Source organism: Hypanus sabinus (assembly GCF_030144855.1).
Source record: "Hypanus sabinus isolate sHypSab1 chromosome Y unlocalized genomic scaffold, sHypSab1.hap1 SUPER_Y_unloc_12, whole genome shotgun sequence".
Taxonomy (NCBI): domain Eukaryota; kingdom Metazoa; phylum Chordata; class Chondrichthyes; order Myliobatiformes; family Dasyatidae; genus Hypanus; species Hypanus sabinus.
In genome coordinates, this window is record NW_026779013.1 from 371,161 (window position 1) to 389,738 (window position 18,578).

General features: G+C 42.0%; 1 protein-coding gene across 1 annotated transcript; it reads right to left on the minus strand.

Moving 5' to 3' along the window:
- Positions 1 to 936: 936 nt before the first annotated feature.
- LOC132386013 (small ribosomal subunit protein eS25-like) lies at positions 937 to 17,398 on the minus strand. Its single transcript, XM_059958277.1, has 5 exons — positions 17,254 to 17,398; positions 16,520 to 16,615; positions 14,625 to 14,808; positions 2,490 to 2,585; positions 937 to 1,001 (listed from the first exon to the last, which is right to left on the minus strand). Exons 1-4 carry the CDS (start codon positions 17,254 to 17,256, stop codon positions 2,491 to 2,493), a joined length of 378 nt encoding a protein of 125 aa, XP_059814260.1. The 5' UTR covers positions 17,257 to 17,398; the 3' UTR covers positions 937 to 1,001; position 2,490.
- Positions 17,399 to 18,578: the final 1,180 nt, after the last annotated feature.

Sequence of the window (18,578 nt, forward strand, 5' to 3'; positions counted from 1 at the left end):
GCTGTTGAGGAGGAGCCCAGAGACATACGGAATTTGGAGAATTGTGTACAGGTCTGGTCACCAAATTACAGGAAAGATGTCAACAAAACAGAGAGAGTACAGAGAAGATTTACTAGAATGTTACCTGGTTTCAGCACCTAAGTTACAGGGAAAGATTGAACAAGTTAGGTCTTTATTCTTTGGAGCGTAGAAGGTTGAAGGGGGACTCGATAGGTATTTAAAATTATGAGGAGGATTGATAGAGTTAACATGGATATGCTTTTTCCATTGAGAGTAGGGGAGATTCAAACAAGAGGACATGATTTGAGAGTTAGGGGGCAGAAGTTTAAGGGTAACATGAGGGGAAATATCTTTACTCAGAGAGTGGTAGCTGTGTGGAACGACCTTCCTGTAGAAGTAGTAGAGGCAAGTTCTATTTTGTCATTTAAAGTAAAATTGGATATGGACAGGAAAGGAATGCAGAGTTATGGGCTGTGTGCAGGTCAGTGGGACTAGGTGAGAGTAAAGAGAGACTAGGTAAGTAGGAGTAAACGTGTCAGACTAGAAGGGCCGAGATGGCCTGTTTCCGTGCTGTAATTGTTATATGGACATTGTGACCACAAGGAATGCCTGGGCAGCCTAGACTTCTATCTGGGTAATCTTTTCACTTTGTTGGATGTTCATGGAGGGTTAGGATTCTAACAGGAGCACAAAAGTAGTTGGTTTTTGATCCCACCTACTTCCTAGATGAGACTGTAAAAGTTATTTGCTGGTAAATACAGAATGTCTGTCTCTTTGATCAAGGGGTGATTCTTTTAACAGCAGTGTGATTCAATCTATCCAGCAAGTTTGTTGTCTTCAAAATACCCTAAAATGTTTTCTTCACCCTATACATAGACTAAAGAGTCAACAATTCAGAGCAATTTTGCTTCTTTCAAGTAAAACTCAAAACAAATGTCATGGGTATTCTACATTTTATTTTTTTTTGTATACATATCTTCACTCGTAATCCATCTCAGAACCTGACAACAGAAAAGTCATAAAATTAATCAAATTCCTGTTTAGTAAAAAATCTTGATAAATTTTAATTACAAGCATTAAGTAAAATTGTAATGCTGCATTTCAATAAGTTATATTTGTGTTAAATATGAATATATAAAAGTGTTCAATATGAATAATTAACTCCTAATCGTATGCTTCCCCATTGATTTTTAGATGGTGCTGGTGAATCACAGCAACTTCTGTCTGGTGGCAAATGAATGATTTAATATCCAGGTAGAATTGGAGTGGTCAGATACAGGACCAAGCACCAGAGTAGATAGAGATTTGGATGACAATTTAAGCACCTCGCCAAATGAGTACAGGACAATTTAGATGGTGGCCCAGATGGAAAAGGTCAGGGTATCAGAGCTTGAGGACAGGAAAGGGCCTGTTTAGCTCACTGGTCCACAAATGTTACTTGGCTCTGCACTAAACTAAGGGGTTGGACTCTGTGGACTTCAGTTCAGAATGGTGTTTGTTGTTTATTGTTTGCACTTGCTTTTTTATCCCTGCCCAGTGGGTGTTCCAAGATTTTTTTAAAATGAGTTCTTTTGGGTTTCTTTGTTTTGTGGCCATCTGAGATGAATCTCAAGGTTGTATAATGTATATATTCTTTGATAATAAACACTTTCAACTTTGCTGTTGTGAACAGCCAACCCCTAGCTATACTGTTCAGTTAGGGAAAATAAACTCTAGTAGGAACTTGTCAGTGACGAGAGTATAGGCCAGCCTGTAAATATCTTGTAGGACAAACACGTCACTTCAAGAATCTGGTAAGTCATAATTGCACCAATATCTTCCCTTAAATAGGATCTTGCTCAATAGTACTCTAAATAACTGGACCTTCTTCATTTGTTTGTCAAATCTAATTATGTACAGGAATATTCAGTTGTCTATGAACTCCAATATCCTTTCAATGGCTAAAGTGATTCCCGTAAAAGCTCCACACAGACATTCTGACAAAAACTAGAGCAGTACATGTAGTGTATATGGATTTCAGCAAGGCACGGGACACAAGGGGACATCACTTTGTGGATCCATAACCTGCTTGCCTACAGAAGGCAAAGAGTGGTTGTAGAGAGGTCATATTCTGCATGCAGGTCAGCGACTAGTGGTGTGTCTCAGGGATCTCTTTTTATAAATGCCCTGGATGAGGAAGTGGAGGGATGGGTTAGTAAATTTGCTGATGACACAAAGGTTGGAGGTGTTATGGATAGGACACTCGAGACACCTGGATGGACACATGGAGCTTAGAAAAACAGAGGGCTCTGGGTAAGCTTAGGTAATTTCTAAAGTAAGTATAGGTTTGGCACAGCATTGTGGGCCAAAGGGTCTGTACGGTGCTGTAGATTTTGTATGCTTCTACAACTCCTCCAAAAGGACAAACTGTTCACTAGCAACTCAAGACCCAAGAAAGTGCCTTCAAATTAAAGTATAAGGTGAGGAATATAGAACGTAGCATATTTCACCTTATATATCGTCTACAGAAGTTGGCGCATCACCTCCCTTGGTGTTCCGTGTGTAGATTACTTGAGCTCTGTGTTTGCATACCAGCTTAATCATACCTGCAAAAGAAAGACTCATGTAAGAGATCAATCCCCAAGATTCAGACTCTACAAAACAATCTTTGCTCTCAACAACAGTAAGATTAAGGTAGAATGTCTGTGGAAATCAGGAAAGAGGAAGCAATTTTAGGTTCTTGGGTGTCACTCTGAAGATCTACAGTACTAGGAAAGACCATGACCTCAAAGTCTTGGTGAAACCTTTCACCATGCTCATCACAGTCAAAATTTGTATTAAGAATTCTGTAAGATGAGACAGTAAACTGGATTTGACATTGGCTTTGTGGGAGAAGGCAAAGAGTGTTAGTACAGGATTGCCTCCATGACTAGGTACTTGTGACTAGCAGGTCCTTTTCTGTTTGCATCCAATGATAACGTGGCTAACTATTGTCAATGACTACTGGATTGGGGTTGTACCGGACATTGAGGAAGGACTAGAGTGCAGAAGTCTTAAGCAGCCTAGATTTTGATATAAATTGCATTTGATGTTTATTTTTGTCCTGTGTTAGGAGACAAGAGAAAATTTTCAATTTCCAAACATTCATTTTCCAAGAAATTAAATGTTAGATATTTGTATTTCATTAAAGAAAGTAACATATCAACTAATAGACCACTTTTCAAATAAAAACCTGATTATTTTGTAGCTATACAGCCAAGTGTATGATTAAACAAAGATAACAACAATCAATGACATAACAAGTAGAATGAACTAAACTGATTAACTGAATCAGAAATCAAACTGTGAGAAGAACAACCAAATTGAAAGGCAAGGGTGTGGCAGATGTTTAACCTTCAAATAATCAATTTTTACACCATGTAAAAGTGAGCATTATACAGCGACGTCATGAAATGGTCATTCTGCATCAGCAAGGTCTCTCCAAATTTCACAGAAGACAGGATTTCAATTTGTACTGTCCAAGCTCTTCAGAAGCACAAGAAACAGACAAGGATGAGGATCAGGAATGCAGTCGTTGGCCATAGAAACAAGTGCAGTAAATGAGAAATACATCAAACATATCCCTTCTAAATTGGTAAACCAGCACAGCTATCAGCCTGTACCCACAGAAACTGCTAGAACCCAAGTACAGGTAGTCCCCGGGTTATGTACGAGTTCCGTTCCTGAGTCCATCTTTAAGTCGGATTTGTACGTAAGTTGAAACAAATACATCCGGTATTATTTAGCATCAGTCAAACGTTTGCCTTAGTATATATTTTACTTTTCCATGCACATAAAACACTTGAGAAACATATGTATCCCGATAATTAAACCACTGCGTTGCTTAGTAATAATTGTAGTTTTCATCAGGGCAGGGCCTTTCACATGCTACATTATTCGCACTTTATCCGTTATCATTTAAAATTGTTCCAATCGTTGACCGACTGTAACCTAATGATTTCCCAATGACTGATAAGAGTTTCACCTTTTCCAAACGCTTTATTATTTCCACTTTATTTTCAATTGCAATCACTTCCCATCAATGGAACAGAAACACTGTGGGTGGCAGGTCCTGATGTCTGCTGGGTCCTAAGGACCACCGCAATGAGACAGGAAAAATTTAAGCCAAATACAAAGTTACACACTCAACAGTGTCAATGGCAGTGACTTAAAATGGCGGACGGTGTTCTCCTTCCTCAGTTCATTAGTACGAGTTGTCCGTAAGCTGGATGTTCGTAACTCGGGACTACCTGTATACGCCTCTACAATTCAGAGAAATATCGTCGGAAGTTGTCCAGGGATGAGTTGCTGCCAAAATGCTACTTCTTTGAAGTGGAATTAAAGCATAGATAGAAATGCAACTACACACAAAAATAAAAGATTTGAGGAGCTGAACAATGGCAGTAACTCTTCAAAATGAAATTTTTGGCTCAATCATAGTCAGCAGAAGAGCTGAAAGTGCTAATGACTGTTGTCTGCAGTCTACAGTGCAACACAGCAAAAGTTCCCAGGAGGTTTGGGGCTATATTATTGCAAATGGAGTTGATGACATGGTCAGAATTAATGGAATCCTCAATGCTGAGAAGTACAAGCATACTCTTATCCATAATGCAATAATATCAGTGAAGCAATGATCCCAAACACACAACCTATTTCATTAAGAACTATCTTCAATGAAAAGAAGCACAAAAAGGGTTCTGCAAAAAAAGGCATGGCCTTCACAAACCTCTGATCTCAACATCATTGAGGCTGTATAGGATTACCAAGAGAGCCATAAGCAGGCAAGACAGCAAAATCTAAAGAAGAACAGTTCTCCAAGATGCTTCAAATAACCTACCAGCTTTCTTAGAAAACTGTAAAATAGTGGACCTAAGAGAATTATTGCAGTTTTAAAGGCAAAAGGTGGTCACACGTGTGATTTTAGATTTTACTGCTCACTATGGTTTTTTTCATATTTAGAAACTTCATTATTTATTTTTGAAAGAAACTTCACTTTATAGATTTTTTTCACGTGCCTAAGAATTTTGCACAGCACAGTATCCAGGACCCAGCATATTAATCCAATTACAAAGGAGGCAACAGGTACATTTCATTAAGAATTTAATTTAATCTACAGTCAGACCAAACCACTAACACGCTCCACCTCAGCTTGCATCACGTGGATATGGAAAAGCACAACACAGAAACAGGCTCTTCGACCCGCCTATTTTAAACTGCCTTCTCCAATCAACTTTCTTGCAGAACATAGCCTGAAATAAACCTGCCATCTATTTTCATACATTCTCATCTGAGCCCCAGATAAAGTATTTAAAAGGTTTCACACTTCATTAAACAATAAACAATGTTTCTTTTCCTGAAAGAAACAGCTGATGATCAACAGATGTGCTGAGTCATTTTTCTTCTTGATGGTAGCCAGCTAAGGTTTTAGGATATTTATCTCCTTGTGTACTCATGCGTAAAGACAAGACCACTCCAGTCTATTTCTGAACGTTCTGGCAATTATGCCTATTTTGAATTTGTCTTTTGGGACTGTCACGTAGTGGATAACTTTGACTCCAGCCTGTCTTATGTGTGTGGGGTGGGGGGACAGGGACATATCTAAATAAATATATCTGCGTTGTAAGGGGAATTGTTAGTTAAGTTAGTAGATTGGCAGTTTGAGTGACTAACTGAGTAAGGCCCAGGTACTTTGAATGAAGAACTTGTACTTAGACAGTCTCTGAATCACTTTATCTGAATTCGACCTCCACACCCCAATCTCTTTCCTCCTCCCTGTGCCTTTTCATAACCTGACTAGTCAAGACTTAAATATATTACAGAAACAGAAATCTCCAGCACATTACAGGCCCTTCAGCCCACAATGTTCTGCTGACCACGTACTCTACTCTAGAAACTGCCTAAAATTTCCCTAAAGCATAGCCCTCTATTTTTCTAAGCTCACAGTACCTAGGAGTCTTTTAATCCTTATGTATCCACCTCCACTGGCACTGTATTCCATACACCCACTCTCTCTGTGAAAACGTACCGCTGACATCCGTGCTGTACTAACTTTCAAGCACCTTAAAACTAAGCCTTGCCATGTTAGCTATTTCAGCCCTGGGAAAAAGCCTCTGACTAGCCACACGACTGATGCCTCTCATCATCTTATACACCTCTATCAGGTCATCTCTCATCCTCCGTCACTCCACGGAGAAAAGACCAAGTTCATTCAACCTATTCTCATAAGGCATGCTCCCAATCCAGGCAACATCCTTGTAAATCTCCTCTGCACCCTTTCTATGGCTTCCACATCCTTCCTGTAGTGAGGCGACCAGAAATGAGCACAGTACTCCAAGTGGGGTCTGACCAGGGGCCTATATAGCTGCAACATTACCTCTCAGCTGTAAACTCAATCCCATGGTTGATGAATGCTAACACACTATACATCTTAATATCCACTGACTTGGCCTCCAAAGTTTCTTGTGGCAAAAGGTTACACAGATTCACCATTCTCTGGTTAAATAAATTCCTTATTTTTGTTTTAAAAAGACACCTCTATTTAAGCTGTGTTCTCTGGTCTCCTCTAAAGTAGAATACAATCTCTTCACAACTACAATATTGATGCCTTTCAATATTCAATACATTACAATTAGATCACCCTTTATTCTGAATTCCAGGAGTACATTCATCGTTCCTCATGTAATAAGCCTTTCAATCCAGGAATCAGTACTGTGAATCTCATTTGAACCCTTTCTAATGTCTCATCCTTTCTTAGATAAGGGCCCAAAGCTACTCACCAGTGCCTTCACGAGGAAATCTGCAAATGCTGGAAATTCAAACAACAACACACACAAAATGCTGGTGGAGCACAGCAGGCCAGGCAGCATCTACAGGGAGAAGCGCTGTCGACGTTTCGGGGCGAGACCCTTCGTCAGGACTAAGCAAAAGGAAAGACAGTAAGAGATTTGAAAGTAGTGGGGGGGGAGGGGGAAATGCAAAATGATAGGAGAAGACCGGAGGGGGTGGGATGAAGCTAAGAGCTGGAAAGGTGATTGGCGAAAGTGATAAAGAGCTGGAGAAGGGAAAGGATCATGGGACAGGAGGCCTCAGGAGAAAGAAAGGGGGTGGGGGGAGCACCAAAGGCAAACAACTAAATAGACAATAGGTGCAGAAGTAGACCATTCAGCCCTTTGAGCCTGCACTTCCATTCTGAAATCATGGCTGATCACCTACTATCAATACCCGGTTCCTGCCTTGTCCCCATATCCCTTGATTCCCCTATCCATAAGATACCTATCTAGCTCCTTCTTGAAAGCATCCAGAGAATTGGCCTCCACTGCCTTCTGAGGCAGTGCATTCCACACCCCCACAACTCTCTGGGAGAAGTTTTTCCTTAACTCTGTCCTAAATGACCTACCCGTTATTCTCAAACCATGCCCTCTGGTACTGGACTCTCCCAGCATCTGGAACATATTTCCTGCTTCTATCTTGTCCAATCCCTTAATAATCTTATATGTTGCAATCAGATCCCCTCTCAATCTCCTAATTCCTGCGTGTACAAGCCCAGTCTCTCTAACCTCTCTGCGTAAGACAGTCCTGACATCCCAGGAATTAACCTTGTGAATCTACGCTGCACTTCCTCTACAGCCAGGATGTCCTTCCTTAACCCTGGAGACCAAAACTGTACACTATACTCCAAGTGTGGTCTCACCAGGGCTCTGTACAAATAAAAGAGGATTTCCTTGCTCTTGTACTCAATTCCCTTTGTAATAAAGGCCAACATTCCATTAGCCTTCTTCACTGCCTGCTGCACTTGCTCATTCACCTTCAGTGACTAATGAACAAGGACTCCTAGATCTCTTTGTATTTCTCCCTTACCTAACTTTACACCGTTCAAATAATAATCTGCCTTCCTGTTCTTACTCCCAAAGTGGATAACCTCACACTTATTCACATTAAACATCATCTGCCAAGTATCTGCCCACTCACCCAGCCTATCCAAATCTCCCTGAATTCTCCTAACATCCTCATCACATGTCACACTACCACCCAGCTTAGTATCATCAGCAAACTTGCTGATGTTATTCTCAATGCCTTCATCTAAATCGCTGATGTAAATCGTAAACAGCTGTGGTCCCAATACCAATCCCTGTGGCACCCCACTAGTCACTGTTATGCCCGCAGCCCCCTCGTTTGTGAGAATCGCAAGAGCACTAGTTGGGGGGGGGGGGGGGGGGTCAGTAGACCCAGGAAATGGGAGAGAGACGTACCGGATGCCTCATTCCCCGGCGATGCAAAATAACGCGACATTGACCATTGTCTCCTGGAGAGCACGTTTGTGGATTGGGAACTATGCTACGTACAAGCCCTCGGGCAAAGTGGGCTGGTTGAGAGAGAAATTGCATCATCCCAACCTGATTGACATCTGAGACCCCGTGAGGAAGTATAAAAGAGCGTCTGGGGAACAACACCTTCAGACGCCCCAGAAGAAACGCTAACGATCCCATAGTAGCGGGAAGCCATTTGAAGGAAGCCACGTGCATTCGATTCTGCGGCTGGAACCACAGAAAACAGCTTTTAGCTAACAACGGGGAAGCCCGCTCCCCTGATTCAATGGATTTGCTTCATAAAAGACCCAGGCAAGTTTCTTTTCTCAAAAATCTCTCTCTCTCCAACAAGTGAAAACCCAGTGGTCCCCAAAGGCCGAAGCCTGCAGGAACTGACTTCTATATTTCCATCGAACATTATCCCCTAGACAAACGATCGAGCTGTTTCTTATTGATGGTTATTATTAGACCCGCGCTTTTAGATTGAGTAGTGACGACGTATATTATCTGAATGTTTGTATTAATCTTATTTTTGTGCCCCTTTATATATAAAGATTTTTAAAAATAGTACCATCAGACTTCAACGGACCTCTCAATCTTTGCTGGTAAGTGACCTAGTTACGGGGTTCGTAACATCACCACCTGCTATTCTGAGAAACACCCATTCACTGCTACCCTTTGCTTTCTATCTGCCAACCAGTTTTCTGTCCATGTCAATGTCTTCCCCCCATTGCCATGAGCTTTGATTTAACCCACCAATCTCCTATGTGGGACCTTATTAAGTATGTCAGGGATGGGGTAAGAAAGGGAGGAGGGTCATTAACGGGAAGTTAGAGAAGTCAATGTTCGTGCCATCAGATTGGAGGCTACCCAGCCGGTATATAAGGTGTTGTTCCTCCAACCTGTGGTTGGATTCATCTTGACAGTAGAGGAGGCCATGGATAGACATATCAGAATGGGAATGGGACGTGGAATTAAAATGTGTGGCCACTGGGAGATCCCGCTTTCTCTGGCGGACCGAGTGTAGGTGTTCAGCGAAACGGTCTCCCAGTCTGCGTCGGGTCTCACCAATATATAAAAGACCACACCGGGAGCACCGGATGCAGTATACCACACCAGCCAACTCACAGGTGAAGTGTCGCCTCACCTGGAAGGACTGTCTGGGGCCCTGAATGGTGGTGAGGGAGGATGTGTAAGGGCAGGTGTAACACTTGTTCAGCTTACAAGGATAAGTGTCAGGAGGGAGATCAGTGGGAAAGGATGGGGGTGGGGGGGGGGAAAACAAGTGGACAAGGGAAAACAGGCACAACTGGGACCCATATGGCAGAAAGAAGCTGAGGCACAGCGACAACTCTCTGATACCTTGATCATGACCCCACTAAGGAGCACCAGGCCATCGTCTCCTATACCATCACCAACCTTATCAGCTCTGGGGATCTCCCATCCACTGCCACCAACCTCATAGTTCCCACACCCCGCACTTCCTGTTTCTACCTCCTACCCAAGATCCACAAACCTGCCTGTCCAGGTAGACCTATTGTCTCAGCTTGCTCCTGCCCCACTGAACTCATTTCTGCATACCTTGACACTGTCTTATCTCCCCTTGTTCAATCTCTTCCCACCTATGTTCGTGACACTTCTCACACTTTGAATTTGTTCAATGATTTTAAGTTCCCTGGCCCCCTCCATCTTATTTTCACATGGATGTCCAGTCCTTATATACCTCCATCCCCCACCGAGATGGTTTCAAAGCTCCTTGCTTTTTTTTTGAATTCCAGACCTAACCAATTCCCGTCTACCACCACTCTCCTCCGTCTAGTGGAATTAGTTCGTACTCTCTATAATTTCTCCTTTGGCTCCTCTCACTTCCTCCACACCAAGGGTGTAGCCATGGGCACCCGTATGGGTCCCAGTTATGCCTGCCTTTTCGTTGGCTTTGTGGAACAGTCCATGTTCCAAGTCTATACCGGTATCCACTCCACCCCCTTTTCCTTCGCTACATCGACAACTGCATTGGCGCTGCCTCTTGCATGCATGCTGAGCTTGTCAACTTCATTAACTTTGCCTCCAACTTTCACCCTGCCCTCAAATTTACCTGGTCCATTTCTGACACCTCCCTCCCCTTCCTTGATCTTTCTGTCTCCATCTCTGTAGACGGCCTATCCACTGATATCTACTATAAGCCTACAGACTCTCACAGCTACTTGGACTATTCCTCTTCCCACCCTGTCTCTTGCAAAAATGCTATCCCCTTCTCACAATTCCTCCATCTCTGCCATATCTGCTCTCAGGATGAGGCTTTTCATTCCAGGAAGAAGGAGATGTCTTCCTTTTTTAAACAAAGGAACTTCCCTTCATCCACCATAAACTCTGCTCTCAAACACATCTCTCCCATTTCCCGCACATCTGCCCTCACCCCATCCACCCACCACCCCACTCAGGATAGGGTTTCCCTTGTCCTCACCTACCACCCACCAGCCTCCAGGTCCAATGTATAATTCTCCGTAACTTCTGCCACCTCCAATGGGATCCCACTACCAACCACATTTTTCCCTTCCCCCTTTCTGTTTTTCACAGGGATCCCTCCCTATGCGACTCCCTCGTCCACTCGTCCCCCCCATCCCTTCCCACCAATCTCCCTCCCAGCGCTTAATCCTTGTAAGCGGAACAAGTGCTACACCTGCCCTTACACATCCTCCCTCACCACCATTCAGGGCCCCAGACAGTCCTTCCAGGTGAGGCGACACTTCACCTGTGAGTCGGCTGGTGTGGTAAAACTGCGTCCGGTGCTCCCAGTGTGGCCTTTTATATATTGATGAGACCCACGCAGATTGGGAGACTGTTTCGCTGAACACCTACGCTCTGTCCGCCAGAGAAAGCAGGATCTCCCAGTGGCCACACATTTTAATTCCACGTCCCATTCCCATTCTGATGTGTCTATTCATGGCCTCCTCTACTGTCAAGATGAATCTAAACTCAGGTTGGAGGGACAACACCTTATATACAGGCTGGGTAGCCTCCAACCTGATGGCAGGAACATTGACTTCTCTAACTTCCGTTAATGCCCCTCCTCCCCTTCTTAACCCATCCGACATACTTAGTTGGCTGCGTGTTCTCCATCTCCCTCTGGTGCTCCCCCCCCCCCCGCCTCCTTTCTTTCTCCAGCGGCCTCCTGTCCCATGATCCTTTCCCTTCTCCAGCTCTGTATCATTTTTGCCAATCACCTTTCCAGCTCTTAGCTTCACCCCACCCCCTCCGGTCTTCTCCTATCATTTAGCATTCCCCCTCCCCCCCACTACTTTCAAATCTCTTTCCTTTCGGTTAGTCCTGAAGGGTCTCAGCCCGAAATGTCGACACTGCTTCTCCCTGTAGATGCTGCATGGCCTGCTGTGTTCCACCAGCATTTTGTGTGTGTTCTTATTCACCAGTGCCTTATAGGGCATCATCATTAATATCTAAGCTTTTATATTTTAATCCAATTGAAATGAACACTAACACTGCATTTGCCTTCCTCATATTTCATCTTCATGGCATTTTTAGTTGTTTTCTACTGTTTTTAAAAGCTTCCCAATACTCCACTACATTCCGCCAATATTTGTTGTCACAGTACGTACTTCCCATTTACGTTGGATCAGATTTCTCTTACCAGGCACAGCTGTGTCATCCTACATTTAGAATACACCTTTCCATTTGGTGTGAGAAATTCTAGTCGTTACTGCTTTGCCTTAATCCCTGTTAGTGTTCTTTACCAACCAGTTTTTCCCAACTCCTCTCTAATGACTCTGTAATTCCTTTCACTCCACTGTAATACTGATAGATCTGTCCTTTAATTTCCCTTTCTCAAAATGCAGGCTAATTCTATCATATTATGACAATCTATAATTAACTCACTATTCAAGTCCAGTTCATTGCAAAACAACCAATTCAGAATAGCTGATCCTCTAGTGGGCTCAGCCACGAGCTGCTCTATAAAGCCATTTCATAGACATCCTATGAATTCTGTCTTGGAATCCAGCATTAACTTGATTTTACCAATCTACCTACATATTGAAATCTTGCATGACCATTGTAACGACAAAAAAGAGAAAATCTGCAGATGCTGGAAATCCAAGGGAGACACACTAAATGCTGGAGGAACTCAGCAGATCATGCAGACTATTACTATAACACTGCCTTTTAGGCATACATTTCTATCTTTTGTTGTAATTTGTAGACCGCATCCTTACTACTGTTCTAGTCAATCCGGCCACAAGAATATTGGTTCCCCCTTGGGTTTAACTGTAACCCGTCCCTTTTGTACAGGTCATTCCATCCCCAGAAGAGATCCCAATGATCCAGAAATCTGAAACACTATTCTCTGCTCCAGTTCCTCAGACACTCATTCATCTGACAAATTATCCTCATTGGCATGTGGCACGGGCAGCAATCCAGAGATTACTAACCTGTTTTTCAGCTTTCAATCTAGATCCCTAAAATCTCTCTTCAGGATCTCCTCATCTTTCCTAAGTCATTGATACCAATATGTACCAATACGTCTGGCCACACACCCTCCCTTTAGAATGCTGTAGATCCTATCTGAGATCCTTGATCTTGGTAGCCAGGAGGCAATATACCATCACACCCATAGAATCTCACTTCTATTCCTCTGACAATGGGTCTCTTATCACCAATGCAGTCCTCTGCATCTCTCTTCTCCAGTCACAACACCAGACTCCATGACAGGTGACCCGATAACTGGCTCCCTCCATTTCTTTGCCCTCCTCCAAAGTATCCAAAGAGATGTACTTAGTATTGAAGGGAACAGTAACAGGGGTACTCTACATTTCCCTTCCTTCTCCAGAAAGTTACCCAGTTACCTGCCTCCTGCAACCCAGGGGTGACTACCTTTCTGTAGCTCGTATTTATCACTTCATTCTCATGAGCCAAAAGTAACTGAACTGCACATTCAGTTACTTAGTACAGAATCTGCAGCTCTAAGGTTCAGTACTTGAGTCCTCTGGTTGCTGCAGCTTTATTGGCTATATTTTATTAGAAGTTTGAAGAGATGTGGCATGTCAACAAATACACTCAAAAACTTATAAAGTTGTAAATGGAGAGCATTATGACAGGCTGCATCACTGTCTGGTGTGGTGGGGGGGCACTGCACAGGACTGAAAGCAGCTGTAGAGGGTTGTAAAATCTAGTCATCTTTGGGCACTAGCCTACAAAATACCCACAAAATCTTTAGGGAGCAGTGTCACAGAGAGTTAGTGTCTATTATTAAAGACCTCCAGCATCTTTTTCTCACTATTACCATCAGGGAGGAGGTACAGAAACTGGAAGACACACTCAGTGATTCAGGAACAGCTTTTTCCCATCTGCCGATTTCTGAATGAACATTGAAGCTTTGGACACTACCTCACTTTTTCTAATGTACAGTATTTCTGTTTCTGCACATTTTTAAAAAACCTATTCAATATACATAATTTATTTACTTGTTTATGTATTACAATGTTTTATTCTATTCATTACAATTATTTATTTTCTCTGCTAGGTTATGTTTCTTCATCTCTTCTGAATCCCACTGATTGGCCACAGTCCAACGCAAGTGTTAAACTATTTACAGCCTCACTACTACGTGGCATAAATGGCAATCCTCTGATGTCCTGTGATTTAGCATTCAACTCTTTTAACTCCCTCTGTAGAACCCAAGCACTCTTCCTATCCATGTCACTTGTACCTACATGAAGCATGACCTTTGGTTGCTCATCTTCCCATTTAAAAATGCCAAGAACTCAATCTGAGTTGTCCTGGTGCTAGCACAGGTGGGGATGGGTAACATACCATTTCTTTCTCATCCACAGAACCTTCTTTGTGTCCCTCTAACTAATGAGTCTCTATCACCATAGCAAGGCTCTTCTTCCCCTTCCCTTCTGAGTCACAGTCAGGTTCAGTGGCAGACCTATGAATTTCTTCTGCTAGGTAATCCATCCAACAGTATCCAAGTTGTTGAGTGGGATGGCCACAGTACTCTGCACTGAACATAGAACAGTACAGGCCCTTCAGCCCACAATGCTGTGCCAACCCTCAAACACTGCCTTCCCTATAACCCCACCACCTTAAATTCCTCCATATACCTGTCTAGTGGTCTCTTAAACTTCACCAGTGTATCTGTTTAACATATTAGTTTAACCCCTTTCTCCTTCCCTACTGTCCTACTAAGGTGTGTCCTGCACCTTAGATGCAACTACTTTTCTGTATGTCTTATCTGTAACCTTTTCAGTCACATACAACAGTGAAAACTACAAGGTACATATTTACCCTTTGAAAGGAGTTCTTGAAGTGCAGCCCTGGCCAGAGAACCCCTGATCTTTAGTCTTTCAGAGACAACTGCAGGTGTGATGAGTTTGTAGTTGGGAACCTCTTTCAAAAGTTTATCGTAAGTGGCTTTGTCAAAGAGGATCAGGTTGTTGAGCTTGTCCCGTACTTTTCCCTTTGACCACTTCTACACAAGGAAACAAAGATTGATGTCAATGAGATGTAACATCTTTATTCAAAGGTTTTTGAATTCATCTAAAGAAAATACATCCCGTTCTACAAAAAGCTACTGCAGTTTATTTTTAACTTTTCACTTACAGAAATAGTGTATCTGTTTAATTGATGCAGTCTATCTTCTCTTGCTGAGTTCAGTGATTCCCATTCATTAAAACTCAAAGTGATGCTAATATATTATTTCTAATAATAAACTTTAATGGAAGTTTTCAGCCCATGTAAAATTATTGATACCTGGTTTGAAGTAACAGGTTTGGACAGGACAAAGAAAACAATTACTGTTTAGATATTCACAATGATGTAAGTTTAAAGCAGATGGGCAAACTATCATAAATACAGCTGAAGATTGGTAAGTCAAATTCTAAAGAGCATAATAATGATCACAAGTAAATTACAAAATGGGGAATAAAAACTGCAGCTCAGTTGCAGATAAGAATGTGGAAATTCTGTGTTTCTAATCCTGATAAAAATTGGTGGGCAAGGGTTTACAGGTGGAAATTTTTATCAACTTATCTAAAGAGCTTCATATTTACCAGGATTGCTTTTATTTCCACTGTGCATACCCTGATGTACCCTGGCAGTTTGGGGGACTATTAAAGAAACATACAGGACACTGGAAGCTGCAACAAAGGAAGCCAGAAATCCTACCAAGTAGGTGACAGGTATTTCAGAAATTAGGTTTCAACAACAGATCTGAAGTAGGACTCAAGAGAATGACCAAAGTAAAAAAAAAATTAAATATATTTAACAACCCAAAGGGTATTATCTGGTTTCGTAAAGGGAGGTGTGTGAGAGCAAGCAGCCCCACCACCTTAAATTCCTCCATACACCTGTCTAGTAGTCTCTTAAACTTCACCAGTGTATCTGTTTAACATATTAGTTTAACCCCTTTGAAATGAAATGATCCTGCAAACATCAATTAAAGCTTTTATATGTGTGTGTGTGTGTGTGTGTGTGTGTGTATATATATATATATATAAAAATTTAAAATCAGCAGCACAGTTGCTCCACATTATAACAGAAACACTAACTGAATGTTGAGACTTTGCCCAAGGTAACACTACATATTGTACAAGTGGTATCAAAATGGTGTTACTGAGTGAAATCAGTGAGACAAGGATTACCCTTCTTAGTTCTTCCACATTTTTAAATATTTGACTCAGATCTTCTGCACACTATCCAGTAATACCTCTACGTTTGCAATAGAAACAAGGAGCTGACAAATGTGTCATTTATATATCTCTCACAATTCAGTAGGTTTCTATCAGTGGTATTTTGTTGAATTATTTTACCTTGTTGCTGGTTTGCTGATCAACATCAGCCTTTCAGATTGCTCCACAATCAATTCAGAATTATTTCCCTTTGTCACAGTATCAGATTATTTTATTCAGTTTTAACCTTTAATCTTCCAGTTATTGGTGTGTAACTATTAGAAAATTAAGGAATTTGAAGAACAAAAAACTGATTTCACATAATATATGATGATTTAAATTCAGAGAAAATGTGGAGATAAGTTACAATATTAAGATCTCTAGGAAGAAGACATATTTGAAATAAATACACTTTTACTCAAACTACTTTTCATGTGTATCAATCTAAAACATCTTTGTTTCAATTAATTATTTTGCTTTACAGCTAAAAAAGAGAATTAATTTCAAGCACACCTTCTTTTTGGCTTTCCCCCCAGTCTTGTTCACTGGGTCTTTGTCCTTTTTCCCTCCTTTAGCCCCGTCTTTCTTCTTCTTATCATCTTTAGTCGGCTGAAAACAAAAAGTATGCATCTGTAATCATTTCTAAACCAACGCGTCCAAACTGAGGCAGGCTGATTCCGTACTGAATGCCATTCCCATTTCAGATATTGATTGGAAATACCAGAATATGCTGATGGAGCAATCTATTGGATTAAGTCAGCGGGTTGAGTAGCATCTGTGCGTGTCTGATCCGATAGATTTACTCCGCTCTTAAACATTCAGGTCGATAGATTTTAAGCAAATTTACAGGAGAGAGGGCCAAGCTTTTACAGACCTGCATGTGGGGCACTCCGCAACTTTACGCCCTAAAGGTCTGCGCCCGAAGTTTAACCGGTCCGCTCATCTCAGTCCTGCATTATGCTCAACACTGATAATCATATCCCACCGTCTTTCATTAAATTCAAAGAAGGCCTGCTATTTTTTGGAAATAGTGAGTTGGGCCTTAGGCTGCCCGACCCAACTCAGCCACCAGGCGGTGAAGACCAAGGAAACCTGATAGGCCGGGAAGCTTCGGCCCCAACAGGTTTTAAGGTTCCCGTCGGCACCATAGACTTTAGCTGCACCTCGCCCTACTTCTCTGTTGGGCCTTGCATATCCATCGAGCTACCCTTCTAAGTGATTTACGTCCCAAGCGCGCACCCACTCACCATGCTGTCCCTTCCCAACGTCGGAGTGAAAAGGAAGAGACCCTGCGCTCGCAGCCCGGGAAACCTCAGCTCTAGAAGATACTTCCGCTCACGAGGAGGGGGATGACTTAAGCAACTTCCGGCCTACAGGCGGATCGTAGAGGAGTTTGTATTTCCCAGAAAAAGATTGCCGTTAGCACATGTGAGGTGTAAAAAAACTACAGTACATGCAGCACTATTACAGACACATACGCTCTTCTGCGGGCTTTCACATTATATGGAATAACTGTGATACAATAAATGATACCCAACAAGGCGGACAAACAACCAGCGTTCAAAAGACAAATTTTCAAATACAAAAGATAAATCAAATAATAATAGACAAACTATAGATGTCAACAACATTAAAGTGAGAACTTAGATTGTGGAACATTCCAATAATGGGGGGGGGTGAGGTTGAATGACGTCATCTCCACTGGTGCAGGAGTCTGATGGTTGAGGGGTAATAGAGGTGAAAGTTCCGAGGGTGCTTCTGGTGACAGCAATAAGAGAGCATGCCCTGGTCCTTTATAATTGAAAAATACTTTCTCACTGTACTAAAAAAGAGTGACAGCTATTCCTGACACTCTGGACAATACTTAAACAACAAATCCATGCAGAATCCTCCTAGAAATTGTAACCATTATAACATAAATGTGAATTACACACTACAATACTGCTACTTCATGTTAGATTTGTCAGAGGACTGTGCAACACCAATATTCCATACTCCTTCCCTGGAGTTTGTGAGAGGCATACTGTACAGCCACAGGCAAAGTCAAACTGGATTACTTCACATTCTGGTTCATGCAGAAAAGATGGAATTCAGTATTTACATAATCAATAAACTACATACAAGTGTGTGTGTGTGAATCAGAGTGATCCTGTTATTTATTTATGGTTGATCCTGTAATTTTCTTTTAATGTACTGTGTGCTTGACTCTATGTGTGTGTGATTGTGTGTCTTTGTGTGATGGTGAGTCTGTCTAAGTTTACATGCATGTGATTGTTTGCATGTACGTGTTTGTGGATGTGTTTGTGTGTTGTGTTCAAGCGTGTGTGTACGTGTGTTGGTGTTGATGTGTGTGTGTATGTGTGCACATGCGTGTGTTCATTTGTGTTTGTGTGCATATGTGTACATATCTCTGAGTTTGTGCGTTACATTGTGTATGAGTGTGTTCTTATGTGTGTGTCTGTGAGTGTGTGTGTGTGTGTCTGTGAGTGTGTGTGTGTGTGTGTGTGTTCATGTGTTTATGTGTTTGTCTTTCCGTTTGAGTGTGTGTGTACATGTGGTGGTGGTTGTGAGT

Coding starts and splice junctions, on each gene's coding strand:
- LOC132386013 (XM_059958277.1), bottom strand. Junction 14,809..16,519: donor GGGGGAAAGCCAAAAAGAAG/GTGTGCTTGAAA, acceptor TTCCTTGTGTAG/AAGTGGTCAAAGGGAAAAGT. Junction 2,586..14,624: donor TCAAGAACTCCTTTCAAAGG/GTAAATATGTAC, acceptor TTTCTTTTGCAG/GTATGATTAAGCTGGTATGC.